This window comes from Gopherus flavomarginatus, chromosome 12 (genome assembly GCF_025201925.1).
Source record: "Gopherus flavomarginatus isolate rGopFla2 chromosome 12, rGopFla2.mat.asm, whole genome shotgun sequence".
Lineage (NCBI taxonomy): Eukaryota > Metazoa > Chordata > Testudines > Testudinidae > Gopherus > Gopherus flavomarginatus.
This window is the reverse complement of record NC_066628.1, coordinates 4145717-4169864: the sequence shown is the minus strand read 5'-3', so window position 1 is coordinate 4169864 and position 24148 is coordinate 4145717. Positions and strand designations below refer to the sequence as shown.

Sequence of the window (24148 nt, the reverse complement as noted above, 5' to 3'; positions counted from 1 at the left end):
TGGGCTACTCCGCTCAACTTGAGATGGAGGCTGGGAGGCCAATGGGGTCCGAGAACTGGTCAGAGCTGGTCTAGCCTCTCCCCTGGTCTTGCTCCAGTGTCTCAGTGGAGAAGACCTCTTCTTAGCCTTCTTGGAGTGCCCTGTGGACAGGGAGCAGTGCCGGCTGGTGGAGGGCACTGTAGGATCGGCGCACACCGATGTCGCGGTGCTTGGCGCCGACTCACAGCAGCACAATGGCTTGGAGCCAAATGTCCCGCTCCCTATTGGTCTGAGGCTTGAAGGATCTGCAAATCTTACAGTGATCACTGAGATGGGTCTTTCCCAGACAGTGTAAACAGTCCACGTGTGGATCGCTCACTGGCACTGGCCACTTGCAAGTGTCACACGACTTAAAGCCTGGGGCACGTGGCATGCCCCGACCTGGGCACACTAACTAACTCTAAACTAACTGAAAAATACTTCGACTACAGGTACTACTAGATACGAACTAACAAAGTCCAAGGGGGAATCTACAGCAAGGCTGGAGCAGAGCAGTTCCGATGCACCTTCACTGGCGGCAAGAAGGAACTGAGGGTGGGAGGAGCACATGGTGCCCCTTATAACCATGCCATGGTGGCACCACTCCGGGGTCACTAGGGACGCTCCCCTATGGGTACTGCTAGGGGAAAAACTTCCAGCCCTGGTAAACCTGGCGAGCATGCACACCTACTGTGCAATGCACATGAGCAATCGAAGAAGAGCAAACATGTAACATATGTTAGTCACATTGCTTAATGCATTACTAGACGTCTCACAGATACTATGACGATGAGTGTGGTGTAAGAGCCTGCATAGAACAGAATAGAGATATGTTACTGCTCAGAAGAGGGCAGACATACGCAGAAAACTGCTCTTAGACACAGATCCTCTCCTGTACGCTCACACCTTCCTCTGTACTTGCCATGGCTGGAGAAATAATTTATGCTGATTTAAAAATTCCTGGAGCCAGTTCCTCTTCAAGGCCACCACAACGATCTCAGCACCTCAGTAAGTGGATTTAGTTTCTTATTTTTGCATCAAGGTTGTTAGTCTTTGGTTAGGATTCCATTTTTCTCAGATATTTTTTGTTTGGCTTACAGCAGAGACAGCTTAGAGAAACTGCGTCCAGAGCCAAGGAGCAGCTCTGTGCTTTATGTGTGGTGGGACTTAGCTAATATGAAATTCTTTACCACTCTCAGCATTTGGCAACTTAATTCCATTAAGGTAATATAGTGCACTTTAGTTTGTTAGTACAGCGTGTCACAGAAAACTTCATAGCCTCCGACAGTCTAAACATGCAAATACATGTGCAATGCAATATAGCTGTACTTTGTATGACATACATACATATTTGGGGCATACCAGTAAACTATTGAGGTAACACTACATAGTATAGTGGGTTATAATTGGGGGGCAGAGAGCAGTACATTGGGTAAGTCTGAGAAAGCATGACAAAGTACAAGGAATGTGGGGAGACTCATAGAATAGAATTTAATTGTTTTGTTAGAGAGAAAGTTAAAATCCACACACTTCTGAGAGAAGAGGTGGACGTGAAATTAGGTAGGGAGCCAATTATGTGCAGAGGGTCATGGAGACTGGCAGATGGTAGGTACTGGGGGGTGTCGAGGTGGGTGAGCGATGTAAGTAGAGAGAGGGAAGCCTGGTATCTGAGGAATGGGACCGGAGAAGAACCTTGCCAAAGGGGAGCAGGGAGGGAATGATAGAGATAATGAAGAGTTTTCTTCCACTGGATGCTGAAATGGACACAAAACCAGGAAAGCTTTCCAAGGACAGAAGATGACGTGTTCTGTTTCTGAGTGCAGGAGAGACAGCAAGTTATTGCACTGAGCTCCATTGAAGCGTGGAGAGTCAGGAGAGACTGTCAAGGAGAAGACAGTGGCAGAGCTGAGAACAATGAAGAGTTATCAGTGTTTTAGGAATATTTAAAATACAAGGAACCATGTGTTACAATTTAACTTAAAGGATGTAAACCGAGTATCATAAATTATTTGTGATTCCCCTGAAAAATGATATTAAACTAGTTAAAAATCTTAATACTTTGGAGGCTGTTTGGGGAAAAAATAATGTAAATATTAAATAGCTATTTTTAGGGTGTATTTTCCATAAGCACAGTTAGGTTACAGATTTACATGAAGAGTAAAATTTTCAAAAGTGCCTAAGTGATTTAGATGTTTCTAAGAATCCCACTCTAATAGCTCAAATATTAATTAAGCTGTATATCTAGTTTAACATGCTATAGTCAAACATATTATATGTTTACTACCTTCAATTATACTTGAATATTGCCAATGATTCTGGCTTCCTTTATCTCATAAGTTTTCCTCTAAGTATAGCTACAAATATATTGTACATTTAAAAAAAATTATTGCTGTACACTTAGACCTTGTGAACATAACTGAATTATTGTACATCTTCTGAAACCGTTTCTTACAGAAATACCTGATACAATTTTATTAACAGTTGATATTTTTCAACAGATCTTGCTTTGGTATCTATAAATACCACAGTAGAGCTTAGCATAATATGTGGCTGTCTAGTCAAATTTAATTCTTGTTGTGAACTGTCATGAAATTGTATCCATGCATCTTTTGATATTATTTTCAGACAGGACCTGATCTACTCATGAAAAATATTATAGGACTTAGATTCTGCTTGTTACTTCAGTGTAAATCCAGAATGATGCCATAGAATTCAGTGAAGTTACTCCAAATTTACGCAAGTGTATCCAAGAACTGAATTTGTTTTTTAAATTGTTTCTCTAGCTGCAGCTATATAATTTCGTTAAGAGGAAGACTGACACTATGTTAATGACTGGAAACCTAGGCTTCAATCCTGTGATCTGATCCTTATGGGCAGACCTTCATTCTCACTTGTACAGAATCCCATTGAAGTCAATAGGCACAAGGGTCCACTCACATGGATCCAAGTGCAGGAGTGGGGCCTTAATTCACAGAGTCCAAGGCCAGAAGGGACCACAGTGATCATCTAGTCTGATGCCCTCTATAATACAGGTTGTAGAATTTCCCCAAAATAATTCCTAGAGTATCTTTTAGAAAAAACATCCAATCTTGATTCTGAAATTGTTAGTGATGAAGAATCCACCCCAACCCTTGGTGATAATGTATTTCCTGTCTTACTACTAAGGGCCTGATGCTCCAAATGCTTGCAGCCAGGGTGTAGAGGTTTGTGCTATGGGTCGTCCCAAGGCCTGAACCTGCAGACACTTATGCACGCATTTAACTTTACTCAAATGAGTCATTCCACTGAAGCAATCACTCATATGTTTAAAATTACACCTCTGCTGAAATCTTTGCAGGATCAGGGTCTAATGCTGAAATTAAAATTACCTTCTCTCATAAGTTGTTAGTAGAATCATGAAGTCACAGAATTGACTTCATACTGTAGTTAAAATTGGAAGATAGGTTCCAATATACAGAAGATCTTGACTTTCCCACTTTCTGTTCCTAAACCCCCCTCTGCTTTTAGCCTGAAATAATTTATGTTAGTCTGAAGCTACAAGATAATTTTCCTGAGAAATTTTAAAGTAAATTCAACAAGCCATTTTAAAATGAAGACAGAAAACATAACCACCCCCAGCATTAATTAATATGAAATTTGCCAGATGATGGTGCTAAGAGGTTCTAGTTAGGAGCAGGGGTCTCATTCTGATGGTACATATATATCAGACAATAATTTTTCACTTTTCAGAAATTATTTCCATTGTTTTTTTCCACTTATAATTCCAGAACAATTAGTTCTGTAAATTTAAAAGTAGTGATCTGAATTAGATGTCTGTGAGAATCCTCACATAAAGATCCACTTTTATGAACAGAAGGATGCAATTTTTGAACTGATTCAGAATTAAGAGTGGTTACAACAGGAAGAAATGTAAGTCTTCTGTAGTGGTTATAAACTCTGCGAGTAGCCTTAAGAGTGTCATGAGCTTCATCTGTAGCAAAAAGGTAGTTTCTAACCCTTTTCCTAGAGAACGTGGTTTGAAAATGTAGTGTGAGTATGGTTTAATGATGTTTCTGTTTACAAAAAAATCACTGATGAAAATTAAGACGCTGAGCCATTGTAACGGCACTGTCACTTCTGTGTAAATTTGGATGTTACCTTAGTCCAGTGTTTCTCAATCTTTTTGTGCTGGAAACCCCCTTTGGACTTAAAAAAAAAATTGTGATCCCATACCAAGACTTGAAAAAATTGCGATCTCTTACCTTAAATATTATTAAGTAAATTATTCATAATACTCAGGGCCGGCGTTAGGAGGTGGCACACAGGGCAGTTGCCCAGGGCCTCACACCACAGGGGACCCTGCAAAGCTAAGTTACATGATTTGGCCCCACGTCGTGGGGCTCAGGCTCCAGGGAAGCCAAAGCTGAGACCCAAGCCCCGCTGCTTGGGGCTGAAGTATGTACTTTAGCTTCATAGGACCCTCTGTGGTGTGGGACCCCGAGCAGTTGCCTTACGCTTGCCACCCCCTAACACCAGCCCTGGACTTGCAACACCCCTAAACCCATCCCCCAGGCTGAGAAACATTGCCTTAATGGAATGTCTCTGCATTTAGTGTACACCTGGGTGACTGAGAATAGGCTTTGGGTCACTATCTTCATTTCACAGTACAATTCTCAGGAAAATGGCAAATCATCAAACTATTTTGGCTGGGATTTTCAAAGAAGCCTTAGGGGTTTCAGTCACCACTGAAATGCCACTAGGCTCCTTTGAAAGTTACAGCCATAGTAATTAGGGAAATGATAATCCACAGGTATGGAGTTCAAGTGGATACCAAATACTAGCTAGTCGATTTCATTGAAGACTGAATACAAAAATGAACAATCAAATAAGACAACAGCTTTGTGAAAAACAATGTAAAATGTATTAAAATCTCTGGTTGGTCTGATGCTGGAGGCCAGACTAGGTGATCATCATGGTCCTTTCTGGCCTTAAAAATCTATGAACCTATCAATTACTTGAAAATCTAAGGCCCCAGCTGGCCTGTTTCCATTTCATGTACTATCACCACCGACACACGTTCTGCAGGGCAAATTCCCTGAGTATCATCTGTACAAATCCATTTAGAGGTTGTTGGAGGGTGTTTTCCTCCCCCTAACCCCACAGAAATGTTTTACTTTTTGGCAAAAAAAAAAAAGTATAACTGAAATAGTTCATCTGACAACTGAAATAGTTCAGTTCTGAAATGCTGCCAAGGTGTCTCATGGGATTTGTAATTGGAGTGCCTCATGTCTCCGTTTTCCTTCATGGGCTGGACTCCCTGTTTGGAATACATCTCCCATGATGCATCATGGTCTCCCCTCTTGGCCGGGGAGGGGCAGTCCATTTATGGCACCGTTGTGTTCATTTTGATGGAATAAATGGGCCCAAAAAGTCAAAGGTGTTAACAAACTCCCGTCACTGTGTAGCATTGAACAGCATCAGAGGGGTAGCCGTGTTAGTCAGGATCTGTAAAAGCAGCAAAGAATCCTGTGGCACCTTATAGACTAACAGACGTTTTGGAGCATGAGCTTTCGTGGGTGAATACCCACTTCATCAGATGCATTGAACAGCGTTAAACAAGATTAAGGGTTTGACATACAAGTACCTCAGCTTGCTTAGACCATGGCAAATACACCATTAAAAATCCTTTTAACCTTTTATTAAAGATACCAAAAAACAAAGAAAAGCAGTTGAAGCATTTGAACTATAAAGTATTAAAAAAGGCTTTCATTTTAACACCATTCCTTATTTCCTTTCTCTCTATCTGGAGAGAAGAAAACTCCTATTTGACAGTCTTTATTGTATTAAAGATGGTAATAACTGTCCTTTTTAGAGAAAAGAGAAAAGGTTAATAGAGATGGGCTGGAGCTGTTGCTGTTTCAAGTCTGATCCTGATTCTCTAAAAGAGAAAACCAGACAAACAAAAGGGGAGAGAAAAGAACAGCAAAGACAGAAAATGCAACTTCTGTTTCTGCTGTTAACTCTTAGTTGTAACCTCACTGCTGCAGAAACACAAGCAGTGCACACAATCTTATCAACTGCTCAGAGTCCTTGTACCAGCATCGGGCTGTTTAGGACATTATGACTAGTTGTCTTTTTCTGGTCAGCAGTGTTGCAAAACGTACAGTCTTGGCCACCTAAGCCAGGCTCTTATCACACAGAGGGCAAAAGAAAGGGATAGGAAAGAAAAGAAAAAAGGTGGAGATAAAAAGAACATTTGTGCGGGTGGAGTGGGGGGAGAAGGACACAAAGTCTTACATCCCAGGCGGTGTTTGGAATTTAGCCAGAGCAGGTGGAGGTAACTGTGTCATCTGGGCTCCTCTCTCTGGCCTAGGCTGGTCAAGACATCTTTCAAGATCAGGATGACGAAGGCCCAATGGTGTAGCAATGAATCCCAGGATCCCAGGAGACGGTAGGGGCGGCAGCCATGATGGTAATGCTTGCCTCAGCAGTTGCTGGCAGACAGCTTCTTTTCCTTGGTTTTTTCTTGATTTTTTTCTTCCCAAAATCTTCTTTTAAGGATCCCGAAAAGGAGTGATGGGTGGAATAGCCCATCCCCTCGTTATTTTATTCACCAATTAAGCCCACTTTCTGACACACCAAGGTTGATTCACTAATTTCCAGTCCCACATTCCTCTTCTTTATCAAGCACGATCTTAACACGAGCCTTGACTAATATCAGTTTGTGTGGATTAGTTCAGTTTTTCCATCTCCCTTGTGCACCTTTTCCTATCAACATTTATTACTATAGGTTATTGTGACATGTAATGAACTTTCACTCACTTCTCACAATTAGGGGAAATTTGTAGGCCCAGTTATCACAACAACACTCACATGGCCACGATGCATCAAGAAAGATGGACCAGGCTCCCCAGACAGACTTCATCAGGGCTGCACAGAGGTTTTGGGGGGCCTCGGGCAAAATCTGAAACTGAGACTCCCCACCTTCCATATTTCATCCAATAACCCTATTGTTCCATGGGTTTGGGGACACCCTCATCTGAGAGGCTGAGGGCAAACTGCCCTTTTTGGTATCCCCTCTGGATGGTCCTGCAGCCCACAGAGGAGAATGGGCGAAAAAGGCACTCAAACTACAATTCTATAAGACACCACAGTGGGTGGCATTTCAGAATCAAAATTCTTCATTTTGAGGATATAGAATTTTTTGACCAAGGAAAAAAAACAAACACAATTTTCTACAGACAGCAACCATGTTTAACAAAAAGAATTGAGTCCCAAATCCAATTTTCTATTGAAAAACAGTTTAGATGGAAAATTTAACCAGCCATATGCATTGTATTTAATGTATGCCGTCACTGACATATGGGCAAACTCATTGTCTACACTGATTGTTCTTCTTTGACTGATGTCCCTGTGGGTGTTCCACTTTAGGTGTTGGTACGTCTCTGTGCCTTTGATTGGAGAATTTCAGCAGCTAGGTCAGTCCAGGTTGTGCACATGCAGCCCCTGTCTTGCAGCACCACTGGTGCCTCCTTTAGCATGCATCTGACCTGATCCCCTCAGTTTCTTCTCAACCATCCTCGGCCTGACATGACACTCCCAGCAGTGTCATGAAGTTAGCTCATTTAGTGTTTAAATTGTTTAGTTAGCATAGTTTCATTTTATCAGTTCAGTTACTTACCCTTTCCTCATTTTTCTTCCTAGTTTAAAAAAATAAAACCTTTTATTTTTCATTGACTAGTTAAGTTCACCTCTGCAGTGAACCACCATCTTTTCAGTTATGCCTGGTTCATTGACTTTAAGTGCTGCCTTTCATGTCGAGACATCATGCTAGTGTTGTGCAGATACTCACAGTGTGTCTGCTGCTTGGGTGAGTTGCACATCCCTCAGAAATGTGCTCACTGCAGCAACCTAAAGTCTTGAGCTTGGAGGGACAGGGATCCACGCCTCAAACTCATCTTAAATGGAGACATCTCTGTGACTGGCTTCAGACCCCAGCCAGCAGATTCCCTCTGGACAAAGATCTCCAGAGACCTCACCCTCTTCTCGGAGGAAGGCTCATTCCTAAAAAAAAAAAGAAATATCAATGAGGAAACGAGCAGCGACTTCTCCTCAGAAGGAATTGTCCAAAAAGAGGCACTCTCCGGCTCAGTCCCACCTGTACCACTCCTCACACAATGGCCATATTGGAACCCCATGGCTTCCTACAGAAGGCATTACAGCAGGCCCCCTAGTCCTTATAAGGAGGAGATCAGATTGCCGCCGCCACCCTCAGTGCCTGTAATGTCAGAGCCCCACAAGGAAATTGTCGCAGAACAGGAGGAGAGCATAGAGCAAGATATCACGTCACATGCTAATAACTCCTTCTCTTCCCCTGACGAGACCATAATACCTCCACCACCTACAGTGCTGCCAACTTTAAGCAATTTCAAGAACTTTTTAAAGGAGTGGTCGACAGGTTAGAGATCCCTTTTGAGGAGGTCCAGGAGACCCAACATAAACTGATGGACATCCTACAAGCCTCCTCAGCTTCCAAAATAGCGCTCCCGATTAATGATGCGCTAATGGAGCCAGCCAAAACAGTTGTCACACCCCAGTCAACATACCACCCACCTGCAAGAGGGCTGACAGAAAATATTATGTCCCCTCCAAGATATGGACTTCCCTTTTTCCCATCCTGTACCAAATTCGCTCATTGTCAGTGCCATCAACCGGTGAGGTAGACAGCAATAGTACAGGTACACACCCACTGACAAAGGCTGGAAATGGCTAGACCTTTTTGGCCGCAAGGTCTATTCTTCACCCCTACAATTCTGTGTTGCCAACTATGTGGTATTACTAACAAATATGATTGCCACACTTATGCAAAATTAATGGATTTATTAATTTATTAATGATATTCTGAAGGACAAAAGGGAACAATTTAAAGCTTTCATGTCCAAAGGCCAGTTTGTGGCCAAAACTGCCTTACAGGCATCTTTAGACATGGCTGACACAGCAGCAAGATCTATTATGGCCACCATGGTAGACAAGCACCGGGCTTTCTGGCTGCATTCCTTGGGATTTACCAGGGCAATACGGTCCATGGTGGAGGACCTCCCGTTTGACTGCCAGAAAACTCTTCAGCGCCAACATGGACAAAGTCCTCCACATGATGACAGACTCACAAACGACCCTCAGAACTTTGGGAATTTATACACCTGCCACAAAGAGTAGACAAAACAGATACCAGCCCTACCAATGCAACAAGTATGCCTCATATATCCAGCATCGATGGCAGCACGAACCACAAAGGCAGAGACCACAGAGATGCCGACCACCTTCATCAGCGTCTCAATATTCCTCCTCCAAGCAACAATTTTGAGGGCTTGGTCAAGGGTCTTAACAATCTTGCTCACTCTATAGTGCTGATGACATCATCCATCTTCCATTTTGGCGACTGTCTGACTCCCTTTTATTCAACGTGATCTTCCATCACTACCCACAAGTGAGTCCTAGAAAGCACAACAAATTTGTGAGGGTCCAACTGTTCAGGCTGTCACACTAGCAATGATAATACCAGCACCAGATAATACCAGATCCTACTCCCTATGCACAGAAGCCATGAAATTGTGGAATTAGTGCATCCAACACAATATCAACATCTAAGCCTCCTATCTTCCATCTTGTCAGAATACTACAGCAGACACATTAAGCAGAGAATTTTCTCACAATCATGAATGGGAACTAAACAACATGGTCCTGCAGAACATATTTCAATAATGGGGCCACCCATCTATGGACCTCTTTCCGACATCACAGAACTACAGGTGCCCACAATTCTGCTCGAGAGCAGGTCTGGGAACCCCAATCACTGAGGGATGCCTTCCTTCTCAGATGGGAAGCACCACTTCAATACATGTTCCCAGTGATACCACTGCTATAGACAGTGATAAACAAGATACGTATGGACAAAGTGAGAGTCATACTGATAGCCGCAACATGGCCCAGACAGACTCGGTAATCTTACCTGATACAGATGTTGCTATGTATTCCACACACTCTCCCACTCTAACCGGACCGTCTATCACAAGAGGAAAGACAGGTCTACCATGCACACCTGGAGAGATTTCACCTGCGGGCATGGCTCCTACATGGTTCGATCATGAGGAACTAGCCTGTTCGGAACAGGTTAAACATGTATTACTAAACAGTAGGAGGTCAACCATGCACAAGAATTACCTTCAAAAATGGAAGAGGTTCGCCATATAGTGCCAAGTAAAGCAAGACACTTTGGTTTCCTCACCTCTACCATTGATTTTGGAGCTACATCTTGGAGCTAAAAAACTTAGGACTATCCACTAGTTTGATCAAGGTACATCTGATGGCTATTAATGCCTTCCATCACAAGGTTGATGGGATGTCAATGTTTGCACACCCGATTACCAAACGCTTCCTTACAGGCATTTAGAGCGCTTATCCTGAATTATATGCTCCCACGCTGCCGTGAAACTTGAATATGGTACTATGCTGCCTCAATGGGGCCCCATTGGAACCCTTAGTGACATGCTCTCTGATACATCTATCAACAAAGGAAGTATTTTTAGTCACTATTACATCAGCCCATGGCATGGGTGAGTTAGGGGCTCTCGTGTGTCACCCACCTTATGCCTTTTATTCCCAAGGACATGGTCACCATAAGACCACCTCCGAGTGGTCATACCTAAAATATCTTCATCCTTTCATATCAATCAATCCATCTTCCTGTATTTTTTCACAAACCTCACAAGAGCAAACAGGACTCAGTACTACATACCCTGAATGTCAGACGTGCACTAGCTTTTATCTTGATAGAACTAAACCTTTCAGAAAATCCCCAAGGCTCTTCGTCTCCACTACCAAACATTCTAAAGGAGCCACGATCTCCACACACAGACTCTAAAAATGGATCTCAGGGTGCACTCATCTCTGTTACCAACGAAAGAACTAACAATCCCCATCTGGGATCAGAATTCACTCTACTAGATTTATTGCTACCTCAGTAGACTTTCTAAACAACTTACCATTCATAGACATATGTAGAGCAGCCATCTGAGCTACTGAACATATGTTCACAAAACACTGTGTGATCACCCAGAGCTCAAGATCAGATGCACTGCTAGGGCTAACAGTGCTGTCTTCACTCACCCATACTACTCCGAAAGCCCCTTCAGTCCAACGTTGGGTACTGCCCTATAGTCACCCCCATGGATCACTCACAGGGACAAAAAAGAAGAGAAGGTTACTCACCCTGTGCAGTAACGGGTTCTTCAAGATATGTGTCCCTGTGGGTGCTCCATTACCCACTCTCCTCCCCTCTACTTTGGAGCTCAATTTCCAGACTCTGCGGCAGAGAAGGAACTGAGGGGGCCAGGTCACATGTGCACTAGAGGAGGCTCCAATGGTGCTGCAAGATGGGGACTGTGTATGCACGGCCCAGGTGGGCACTGCTGCTGAAATTCTCCGATCAAAGATGCAGGGACACCCAACATCTAAAGTGGAGCACTAACTGGGACACACATCTCGAAGAACCCCAATTACTGCACAAGGTGAGTAGTAACCTCTAATCAGGGCTGGCTCTAGGCATTAGCGCAGCAAGCAGGTGCTTGGGGCGGCCAACAGAAAGGGGTGGCACATCCAGCTTTTTGGTGGCAATTCGGCGGCGGGTACCTCAGTCCCCCTCGGAGAGAAGGACCTGCCACCGAATTGCTGCCGTGGCTTTTTTTTTTTGGCTGCTTGGGGCAGCAAAAATGCTGGAGTTGGCCCTGTCTCTAATGTAGAGTCTAATTCTCCATTGCCTTACTCCTTTCTGTGCAAACAGTGCTGATTCATCAACACAAGAGATTTACCATGCAGACATATCGTCAAATAGCATTGATAATGTATCTAGTTAATAACTGGTTTCATTAGTAAAATGGTTATAATTTTAAGAATTTTGAAATTTCACTGATATTTCAAAATTTGAGAAATAAAATTGGGAAAATTGTTCAACAAAATATTTGCAAACTTTCCGATCTGGGGTGTGTGTCTTCCTTCTAACTACAGAACTAGGCAAAAATTTTAATATAAAAAAAATTGGGAACGCCTTTTGAAATGTTATTAATTCTCTTCTCCCTCTAATCATTAGTTCTTTCTTCAACTTTGACTTGCAGGGTTGTCCCAGAGGTGAATTGGCCTCTGATCAACAGATTTATTATTATTTGTATTACAGTAGCACCTAGAACTTAGCCGTAGTCATGACTGAGGCCTCATTGTGCTAGGCACTGCACAAGCATATTTGGTTTCTCAACCAAATCATTTACAACCCAAGGCCCCACGCTGCTAACACTTTACACATGTGCTTTGCTTTTCTCATATAAGTGGTCCTTTTGAAGTCAATGGGACTACTCACATGCTTAAAGTTAAGTGCAGGCACAAGTATTGTCAGCCTGTTTTTAGCGTTAGTAGACACTGGAGCCTGGCCTGTTTTCACAATCGAGTAAAATGTAGTGACATGGAGGCTGGATATTTCTTAGTGTAATTTGTTTATTTACACTGTGTACAGCAGTCCTGGTACAGAGATGGTCACAACTGGCATGCAAACAAACCCCTCTTTCAGGAGTCTCAGCCCAAAAGCCATACCTGGTTCCCAGGAAGCAACTCTATCCAAAGAGGTGACTCTAGTTAGAAAAATTAAGGCAGACAGCAAACTCCCCTGCTGGTGCAACAGCTCCCCCACAAAGAAACTACACCACAAAATAAACAATAATATAATTCTGCTTCACAGACTGACCAGTGCTCACACATTAAGAAAAAGGATTTATGACTGCGTGTAACAGCACCACCTGGTGACTCCTGGCATAACAGCATCTATAGGATTGGGGGCCTAAATGGGGTCAAAACACAACCAGTGTATTTAGAACATGAAGGGAGGCACAGGGGAGAGGGAAGACAAGGGGGACAGTCACAGGAACACAAGGTGATATGTATTAGCTTGGTTAACAATTTGGAAGCTTCACGTGGTTTGTTTTTTGCCTAGCCATTATTAGTAGGCAGTTTACTCGGGGTGTCACATTACAGAGGGAATGTAAGAAAGGATCTGAAGCAGGGCAGAGCAGTGGCTGTGTAGAATGATTTAGGGAGCGCCATCCCTGCATGAGGGACAGTGTGGGGGAAAGATGTGAAGGTGCTTTTGTGAGAAATGGGTAAAAGAATCTGCCATTGGTAAAGCTGCCCCTAGTATTATATGAAGAGTGGAACTCCGAGGTAAGGAGGCTAGGACAGGCTCCAGAGAAGAACAAATTCCATTGTTATTTCTCATGCTAGGGGCTGATGGTGTTATTCCAAACATTGCCTCTTACAGGTTCTCCTCCATGTCCCCGGTGGCATCGCATCGCTGTAGGGATCGGATGGGCTGGGAACATTGTCCTGACAATAGCTGTGATAGCACTGGGAGTTTGGGGTAAGTAGTGCCAATCTATTTATCCATTTGGGCTTAATTGTGCTCCATTAATTCTCTTCTCATTCCCAAATCCCACTGATATTCCATTCCTGATTCCAGTCTGTTTCTGAATGAAATCCTTGGCATTACATCACCAGCCAGGTCAAAATGTTACCAGAACAAGGTGCATTTAAAAGCTAGATGCATGAAACTTGTGTGATCCAACTAAGACAGGTTCACTGTTACATGTGGGTGGAGGGCAGAAATGCACCAACATTGAGTAGTGAATAGGATTTTCTCTTCCTCTATCCCTACCCCAGCTGTGATGGACACATTACACTGATGATTTTACATCCTCCACAATTGTTTTTGGAATTCCTAAATAGCTACAATAGAAATGATTTTCATTGACGCTGATGCTGTTTTGAAGTTTCCCAGTTGCATGTCTCTTGTGAAGGACAGATCAGAGGAGCTCTGAATACATCGGAGAATAATGAAGCAGAGTGCTCCTGCCAAGAGGATTTCCAGTCTCGCTTGAAACCAATTCTTTGTGAACCCCACAATGGCAGCTTGGCAGGTAACCCCAGCTCCTACTGTCCCAGAGGCATTAGTCACTCTCCCTGGAAGAGTTTGCAGCACTCTCGCTGTGATTGAAAATCCAGGCACCATGTTAAAGGGACACTGTCTGCTTGAAATACAATGGAACAGATTCTCATTCATACTGAGGCCCCTTTATATACTTTACTCCAGTGTTGTGACTCCCAAGCATCCAAAAACCACAAGTTATGCCCTAAAAATCATGAGATTGGCTTATTTTAGGAAAATTATACATTTTGGGTTCTTTATGTTTGCCTTCTGGTTTCTGAGCCTTCAGGTTGCACTTGGGGCCTGCTGTCAGCTTTTCTTTGCAATTCTGAAGGACAGAAACTTTCGTTAATGAAACTGACATTCTCACATAATCCCCTGACTCCAGGAGTTGGGGCTTAAAAGAAAACACCAAACTTCACAAGACGTGAGATAAAAATATGACAGATGGCAACACTGTGAAAGTGACAGTGTAAAAGGGGCTAACCATGGGAGTAAAGTTTCATTTTTTAGTCAAAGTGTTCAGGAAGCAGAAGATTATTTCAATAACAACTAGAAAAGTTCAAATGCAACAAGTTTTCTGTGAAGATTTTCATTCTGAAAAAAGGCAAGTTTTTGTGAATCAACTCTACTCATAACTACAGCTGGGAAAACAATGTTCAGGGTGACTTTTAAGTAGATGGGGCGCTCTTTTAACATGCTGTAATGCTTTAGGTGTGATAATGATGTACTATACACCCCAAGCTCCTCTGTCTTTTTTCTTTTCATCAGTCCCAATAGGTAAATGCTGTGACTGCCTTTTTCTGTACCAATATGTTTATTTCACTCTCCCGGTCATCTTGTTCCCTCTTTGTGTATCTCCACCTGTTTCTCATCCCATGTTTGCATTGGTAGCTCTTTGGGGCAAAGATTGTCTTACTATGGGTATGTGCAGCACCTAGTACAATGGGGCCCATATTCATTTTTGTGACCTCTGTTCTCCTGTAATACTAATCATTAATTTATATTGCAGCAATGTCAAAAGATCCAGTTGTGGATCAGGGCCCCATTGTTCCAGGTGATGTTAAAAAAAATCATAAAAAGACAGTACCTGACCCAAAGAGCTTACGATTTAAGTACAATAAATCATAATTCTCAGCAGTTTATGCAGAAGAGCAGCAGTGACATCTAGTGGTCAGAGTAATTCCCATTGCTAGAGCACAGACAATCTTAACAATAATGTAATAATACAACTGCTATAGCGGTTGGATCACAAAGTGTTTTACAAACTCTGTAGGACTCACAGGAATCATTTCCCCCACTGCTGAAATGCAGCCACCTCTGGGGTGAAACTCAATAGCTGTTCAGCAGCACAGAACACAATGTGTAAGGGAAATGACTGAAGAAGAATCCCATAGCCTGTTGGAACTGCAGGAAGTGTTTTAGGGAGACAAATTGAAATCACTCCAGGCTGGAATTTGAACAGGTTAAGACCCCTCAGTATTCAAAAAGAGTCAGATGACTGGAAGGTAGCTAATGTAACTCCGGTTTTTAAAAAGGGCGCCAGAGGTGATCCTGGCTTGAGTAAAGGGCAAATTCACTATAGTTTCTACCAAGAACAGAATGATCAGATACATAGATAAATATGATTTGTTGGGGAAGAATCAAGCTAAGGGAATTCTTCAAGGGAGTCAACAAGCATATGAATGAGGGTGATCCAGGGGCTATAGTGCACTTGGATTTTCTGAAAGCCTTTGACAAGGTCCTTCACCAAAGGCTCTTAAGATAAGTAAGTAGCCAGGGATCAGAGGGGAGGTCCTGTCATGGATCAATAACTGGGTGAAATATAGGAAACAAAGGGTAGGAATAAATGGTTCATTTTCACAGTGGAGAGAGGTAGATAGTGGGGTCCCCCGAGGATCCCTCACAACTGGGTGACTTGACAACAAATGGCAGATGAAATTCAACATTGATAAGTGCAAGGTAATGCCCACTGGAAAAAAATAATCCCAACTATACGTATACACCGATGGGTTCTAAATTAGCTGTTACTGCCTGAAAAAAGAGATCTTGCAGTCATTGTGGATAATTCAATGAAAGCTTCTTCAGTAGTGGTCAAAAAGCTAACAGTATGTTAGGGACTATTTGGAAAGGGATAGAAAATAAGACAGAAAATTCCATAGTGCCTCTATATAAATCCATGGTGCACCCACACCTTCAATACTGTGTACAGTTTCGGTCACCCCATCTCAAAAAGGATGTAGTGGAACTGGAAATGATTCAGAGAAAGGCAAAAAAGATCATCAATGGTAGGGAACAGCTTCCATACAAGGAAACACTAAAAAGATTAGGGCTGTTCAACTTAGAAAAGAGACAATGAAGGGGGCATATGATAGGATGGGGTAGGCAACCGATGGCACAGATGCTGAAGGCCGCACGCGAGCTGATTTTCAGTGGCACTCACACTGCTCGGGTCCTGGCCACCAGTCCGGGGGACTCTGCATTTTAATTTAATTTAAATGAAGCTTCCTAAACATTTTAAAAACCTTGTTTACTTTACATACAACAATAGTTTAGTTCTATATTATAGACTTATAGAAACGTTAAAATGTGTTACTGGCTTGTGAAACCTCAAATTAGAGTGAATAAATGAAGACTCGGCACATCACTTTGAAAGGTTGCCGACCCCTGTGATAGGACATGAATGGTGTGGAAAAAAATGAATAGAGAAGTGTTATTTACCCTGCCCACAATACAAAAACCAGGGGTCACCCAATGAAATTAAATAGGCAGCAGGTTTAATACAACGAGAGGAAGTACTTTTTCACACAATGCATAACTAACCTGTGGAACTCGTTGTCATGGGATGTTGTGATGGTCAAAAGTATAACTGGGTTCAAAAAAGAAATAGATCCATCAAAGGCTATTAGCTAAGATGGTCAGGGATACAACGCTAGGATTGGAGGGATGCTGAACCTCTGACTACCAGAAGCTGGGAGTGGAAGAGAGGTGGATCACTCCATAATTGCCTTGTTCTGTACACACCCCTGAAGCTCTGCTGTGAGCCTTTGTAAGAGACAGTATACTGAGCAATACAGACAGTGGTGTGACCCAGTATGGCAGCTCTTAATGAACCCAAGTGGACCTTGCTTTTAGTTCTCAGCTGAATAGGATGACCAGATAAGAGGAAGAAAATATCGGGACACCGGGGGGGGGGGGAGGGTCACCGGCAGAGCAAAAACAAAAAAACAAAACAAATGGAGTACCGCAAAATATCGGGACGAATTGCATCCTGTCCAAACATCAGTTGGGACGCGGGACAAACGCCTAGATATCGGGATGGTCCCAATTTTATCTGGAACTCTGGTCACCCTACAGCTGAACCATGGCACTAGCAGTGGCACAGCGCCCCCTACTGCCAGACTGGGGCATTGGGTTCAGTTCTGCCTTGTTAGGTGGTGTCCTAACTCAATCTCAGTCATCAATATGATTTGTTTCAACACTCAGTTTCCCTTGAGGTCTCCCATTGGGGTACAGGCTGGGTCTGTCTGTGTTCAGCTTGTATGATCTGACATGGTCAGATTCCCAGGAACTACATTTTACTGCACCAATCCGGACAATCCCACCCAGTGATTCCTGCATAGAACCCAGAACTTGTGACTGAGTTAGAGCAGATCTTTAGTAAGAAACCAACTCTGTGTAAAGACTTCAAGTGAATTCTCTCTTCTCTGGCCTCCCAGCTCTGCCAGTCCCTTGCTGCCCTGGCCTACAGCGTGCCGGCTGCTTGAGTGCTGACCCTGAGAAAAGCCCTCACTAGTGCATTGAGTCTGAAGGCTTTTTACACAGCTGTAGGGGGAAACTTAGGAAATATCTAGAACTAGAGCTCTTACACTGTAAATCTAGTTCTTGATAAATATGAAAAGAAATGACAGTTTGATGTCCTCTGAAGGAAGCAGAAAGGTGAAAGTCCTCCTCCTCTTTGCCAATGAGGGGAAATGTTAAGAGTAAATGTTTATTTTCCCTCCAAAACTGAATGAAATCCTCCATCCCTACCCACCCTCCCACACAAAAAAAATCGTTATTTCCATTTTGAGTCCCTTCTCCCCATCAAAAAATGTCAACTACAATAAAAGCTTATTCTGGTAAAAATGGCATTTTCCATTAAAAAAAAGAACGTTGAACAAGAGTTTTCACCCAACCATAGTTTGCATGTTCAGAATGAATGACACCTCTGTTCCCATCTCCCCCTCCAGAGAGCTCCGGGTGCAAACTCTGCCCCAGGGACTGGCTGCTGCATGGGGACAAGTGCTACTGGCTGTCTAAGGAGCGTAAAAACTGGACTCGGAGCCGTGACGACTGCTCAGGGAAGAGCTCTCGCATGCTCGTGATCCAGAACCAGGAGGAGATGGTAACACAAAATATAGGCTCATTAAACTCCAGCTGGAGAGAGACGTGTGTCACTAGTTACAATCCCAGAGCAGCAGGTTTATCCAGCCTGACTCTACCCCTCTGCCTCATTTCTCCTTTTCCCCCTGTTAAACAAACTCCACACTGGGGTGTTTTCTCCCCTTCTGGGGCATCTGGCTGATTAACATACCGTTCAGAACAAGACCCCCACAGCTTTCCCACCCCAGACTGCCCAGCTGGCTCCTGCAGGCTTTGCCCCCCTGAGCCCTGTCTGAGCTCAGCAGAGTCATTCTGCATAGAGCTGCTCACACAAACCTCCTACCCCATCAAATCTCACCCTGGCCAGACTGACCTCGGGCCGCAGTCACAGGTGAGGCTGAACCCAGGACTTATATAAAGGACCAGCTCATCCTGTGACACCAAGGACTAGTACTGATGTCACCATGTGGCCAAGAGAGCCGCATTTCCCCACCCCTGCACTGGGACCCCGCCTGCTCAGGGGAAAGGGTGAGTTAGCTCCGGTGCAAGGGGTTCTCCAGCTGGGCAAAGCCATTGAAGCCAAGAGCAGGTATTAAACAGGAGTGCTCAGGGAATCCCAGTATCTTACAGCATATTCACCACACTCCCTCTGCTTTACACCTCACAGGAGTTCATACAGAATGTTACACAAGGTGCAAGCTACGCCTGGATTGGACTTAACGTGACATCCCCAGAGGGGGAATGGACCTGGGTGGACGGTTCCCCGTTAGATCCAATGCTGTAAGTGCTGCCTGACGTTTACTGTCTGAGAGATGTTTGAGAAAAGCTCCATTGTATAACTTGACGTTAAAACGTTTTACCAGCGTAGTTACATTGGTTAAGGGTATTTTCCTAACATAGGAGTGCCCGCAAAGGCCCTAGTGCAGCTGCAGTTATACCAATGTGCCTGTGCTTATTGCAGTGTAGCTCATGCTGATCGGGGGCACTGGCATAAGCTGTAGTGGTAGAAACACTTAGCAACGGATATAGCCGTGTCCACACTACAGGGTTTCCAGTATAACTGCACCAGAAACTAGTGTAGACAAGGCTTAAAATGCTGATCTGGCCCCCCATTACCATAGTATCTGAACACATCATAACCTTTACTGTATTTATCCTCTCACACTCCTGTGAGGCAGGGCAGGGCTATTATCCCCATGCTACAGATGAGGAAACTGAGGCATAGAGAAACTAACAGTGGGATTCACAAAGGTATTTAGGTGCTTAACGCTCATTGATTTCAAGGGGAGTGAGGTGCCTAAGTATTTTTGTGAATCCCACCCTAAATGACTTGCCCAGAGTGACATAAGAGCACGGGTAGAGCAGGGAATTCAACCATCCTCCTTCTGTCACACATCAACTCCTCTGAGCCGGCAGCTGGAGGCAGTGACATGTAATCACTGGTAAGAATGTGGCCACTGCTCCTGCCTGTGCAAGGGGGACCCTGCGAAGAGGTTGTGTGTAGGGCTCTCAAATGTCTTATTACAGCCCTGTCTCTGGGCTCTGCTGGGTTCCCCTGGGCTCTGTCCTCCCTCCGGTCTTTGTGCTCCCAGTGTCAGATGGAGGGTGAGGGGCAGAAAGTGATGGTGTCTCTCAGGCACCACCCTTTTGTGGGGTCACAGTGAGCTGCTGCAGTCAATTGGGCAGACCCTTATCATTTGATCCTCCCTCTCCTTCCTTCAGTTAGAACCGCAGAATTGATCATCAATGCAGATCGGCGTTAACACCCCACTGTGGTGTGGGGAGCAGCTCCCCCATCTAAGAGAGACTGTCTTGGGGCTTGTCTAGACAAGCACTTTGTGGGCAGCAGGCTGGGATGTAAACCTACCTCACAGAAGCTTTCTGTGTGCACACTGACTGCCCTGTGGACCCTCCTGTTGTGCACTAAAAATTCCCTTTGGCACTTGCAGTATGCGGTCAGACTGTCCACATGGCCAGTGAGCACAAGCTAGATTTACACCCCAGCCTGCCACGCCCGAAGGGCTAGATTCACAAAGGGACTTGTGCGTTGGGATGCTGAGTGTCATGGTGCCTAAAAAATCCCTGGGATTCACAAAGCCTGAGTTAGGTGCCTGGGTTCCCTGTACAATGCATGGGGAGAGATTGGTGCCTCAGAATGGGAGTCACAAAGCCAGCGCACTAGGCGGGGAACTGCCTAAGCCAGCCAATGGGAGAAAAGACGAGAGGGAGGATGCCAACCGCCGCTTCTCGGGGAATTTAGCGCCCAAGAGTCCATCTATGCTGCGGCCAGGTCTACGCTACAAACATACTGTGGTGCAGCTACGTCACTCGGGGGTGTAAAAAATCCCCACCCCTGAGCCATGTAGTTACACTGACCTAATTCCCTGTGTAGACAGCACTATGTTAATGGCAGGGCTTCTCCCGTCAACAGAGCTACCGCCCCTCAGAGAGGGGAATTAACTATGCCGAGGGGAGACGCTCTCCTGGCCATGTAGGAGCGTCTTCACTTAAGTGCTACAGCGGCACAACTGCACTGGTGCAACGTTTTATGGTTAGACTTGCCCTACACGTGCTACAGTGTCCCAGTGCGGCGCTGCAGTGTGGACACTTTCCTACAGTGATGGATGTGGGTTTGATTTCTTTAGGAAATCCACCCCCTTGAGAGGCGGTAGCTAGGTCAATGGACTTGATCCAGTAAAAGATATTACCTCACCCACCTTGTCTCTCTGACATCCTGGGACCGACACAGCTACAACTACACTGCACACACCACTGTCAGTATGGCAGGCTTCCTGCTTCGAATGTACTTAAAAAAGAAAAAGGACACTTTTTGCATCTGAGAAACAACTTGCTAAAAACTCTTCCTTGACCTACCTCCTTAAACATTTACAATTCGCTTGCTGGAGTTTTTGCTCCTTCCTATGTTCCTGATTAGGATTTGTCTGGCAAATTCTAAAGGATGCCTTTTGCCTCTAATGGCCTCCATTACTCTGCTGTTTAGCCAGGGTGGCAATTTTTTGGCCTTTCTCCTGTCTTTTTTTTTTGGGGGGGGGGGGGCGGCGTGTACACATTTAGTCCTGGTCTACACTACAGACTTACATTGATATAACTATGCTGCTGAGGGGTGGGAAAAATCCACCCCAAATGACACAATTATACAGACCTAAACACTGCGTGTAGACAGCATTATGTTGCTGGGGAGGCTTCTCCTGTCGACACAGCAACTGCCTGTTAGGGAGGTGGATTATCGATGCTGATGGGAGAAGCCCTCCCACCAGTTTAGGTAGCATCCTGGCTGCGGCGCTGTAAGTGTAGACAAGCCCTTAGGCTGAGCCTCTGATGGTGTTTTTAAGTAGTCTCGGTGCTGCTAGGAGGCATTTCACCCCGGTGACAGCTCTGTGCTATTTCCATCCAGCAAGTGTCCTGCTGCTCGTGTAGGTCCCCTTTCTGAAGTGAAATGTGACTGTTGTGGGCTGGTTTGATATTATGTCCCCTCCAGGGAGGCTAAATGTCATTACACTGTGGGCACTGTTACCGGGCAGTTCAGCTCCCTTCACCTCTTGGGGCAGATCCTGTGCTCCCCTGGGGACTAAATCAGGAATTGCATCTGCCCTTGCGGGTGCCAGGCCCAGCTGCTCCAAGCAGCCATCACTGATGGGGGCTAGAAATCATCTCTCTGCATCATGCCCCGAGGTGACAGTTAATCCCTCTGCTCCAATCGCTCTTTAAATTATTTATTCACACAAGAGACTGAGAAACCTGCGACCACACACCCCTCAAACTATCCCCTAGCTCAGTGTTAGAGGCTGCTCCTAAGAGATGGGAGATCTGTGTTCAAATCCCTTCTCCTCTGCAGGCAAAAGGGTGACTTGAAATGGGGTCTCCCACTTTCCAGGGGAGTGCCCAACCCCTGGGTTTGCGTCTCCCTGCTATTTTATGGGAGCTCATCTATGGGACCCAAGCTGGTAAGTGGCCTTTGAACATGCTGACTGGGTCGGGGCCTGCAGGCACATTAGGCAGAGGAAGACCTGTCTGCTGCTGGCTCACGCATCACACCCTGGGGCTTAGGTAGCCAGCAGCAGAAGGAGGCAGCAGCAGGTGGGCTGAGTGACAAAGATACAGGTACCTAGGAAACTTTTACTCTGAATATTAAGGCACCGAGCAGTTCAGTCGCCTCCAGGGTTTGTGAACCCCAGGGGGACGTGGTTCTGGGATGGAGGTGTCTAAAGTGGCCAAGCTCTTAAAATCGCTTTGTGAACCCAGCCCTAACCATACATCTGAACAAGTCCTCAGGCTCCCTGCAGCCATCTGTTACGCAGGTCACACAGCACAGGCTTCCTCTCTCCCCTAAGACTCAGACTTTGTTTTTAACGGAAAGCCGAGATGTGGGAGCTTAGGGTGGCCATTTTCTACAAGAAAGTACCAGGTCACCAACCCCTTGAGATTCAGCCTCCTCCATTCCTTGCCAGAGACCCCCTAACTCAGCTCCCATTCTCGACTGATGCTTTGCAGGAAAGTTACAGAGATGAAGGACAACATCAGAGACAAGCTTCCCATTAGGGGGAGTGGGAGGAAAGACTCACCTCTGGGCCCTTCCTTGCTACAGGGACCATAATGACACTGACTCTTTAATTCTGCAGCTTCTCAGTTTCAGGCTCTGCTGAAGGGAACAGCTGTGGCTGGATAGGAGACAGCCAGATTCAGTCTGAGACATGTGGTGCTGAGTTCAAATGGATCTGCCAGAAAGAAGCTACCATGATATAGACAATGGAGTGGAAGCTCTGTATTTGCATCTCTGTAACATGCAGTCCCCTGCATTTGGGCTCATGGGGCTGGATTGCAGTTTTAGGCAGAGCTCTAAGTTGGAGGCAGAGCAGAGGCCTGGGAGGTGCTGGAACTCAGGTGCCCCTCGCTGTCAGTTCCTCCCTTCAGTCCTTCTCACTGGGCTGAGGTCTTGGGGTGTAATTTATAACCTCCCCCAAACCTGCAGTAAGTTACTACCCTATGTTGCTTCCCAGGGTATCCAGGGCTGGGAGGCACCTCACCACTACCTACCCTTTGCCTGAGGGATCCTTGTCTGTGCCTGCCAGGGGCAAGCTCCCCAACTCCACTGGTCCCACACATGCTTGCTGCTGGGCCTGCAGTAACTGCAGGGTAGCAATACGCCCACTCTTCCCTCAAGCCCTCTGAGCAACCCCCTGGTGCATTCAGTCCTTGTCTTTGTTCTTAAAAAGGACAGCCCCCTGCTGTTTGCAAAATCCACGAAAGAGGATATTTACAGGATGAAACAATCTCTCAGTTTGAACCTGATTCACTATGCAAATAGGCATCCAGCTACAGGTATACACAATACACAGCTGATTAGACAAGGAGATAACTTCAGTTACCACCTGCCTGAAAAGAACATTTGAGGTACATCACCTCCTGGTGACCTGCCTTAACTGCAAGGCCTTAAGGGCATCATTCTACTTTAATTGAATTGTCTCGTCAGCGCTGGCCCCCCACTTAGTAAGACAACACCCATCTTTTCATGTACTGCGTATATATACACACACCTGCTACTGTATTTTCCATTCCAGGCATCCGATGAAGTGGGTTTTAGCCCACAAAAGCTTATGCCCAAATAAATTTGTTATTCTCTAAGGTGCCACAAGTACTCCTTGTTTTTATTGTCACTGTAGATACATATCAAGTATCAGAGGGGTAGCCGTGTTAGTCTGGATCTGTAAAAGCAGCAAAGAGTCCTGTGGCACCTCTGTACGG

General features: G+C 44.9%; 2 protein-coding genes across 2 annotated transcripts in view; one reads left to right on the top strand and one right to left on the bottom strand.

Annotated features, from left to right (window-relative positions):
- LOC127032323 (killer cell lectin-like receptor subfamily B member 1B allele A) overlaps positions 1-23102 on the bottom strand; it is an 81789-nt gene extending 58687 nt beyond the window's left edge. The window contains exon 1 of the mRNA XM_050919534.1: positions 22969-23102. The gene's annotated coding sequence lies outside the window, so the exon portion shown is untranslated. The remainder of the gene's footprint in view (positions 1-22968) is intronic.
- On the top strand, positions 912-23287 carry LOC127032321 (killer cell lectin-like receptor subfamily B member 1B allele C). The gene is made up of 6 exons (XM_050919532.1): positions 912-1026; positions 13358-13456; positions 13866-14012; positions 18253-18407; positions 19053-19165; positions 23026-23287. The coding sequence occupies exons 1-6, from the start codon at positions 942-944 to the stop codon at positions 23147-23149; spliced, it is 723 nt and encodes a 240-aa protein (XP_050775489.1). The 5' UTR covers positions 912-941; the 3' UTR covers positions 23150-23287.
- Positions 23288-24148: the final 861 nt, after the last annotated feature.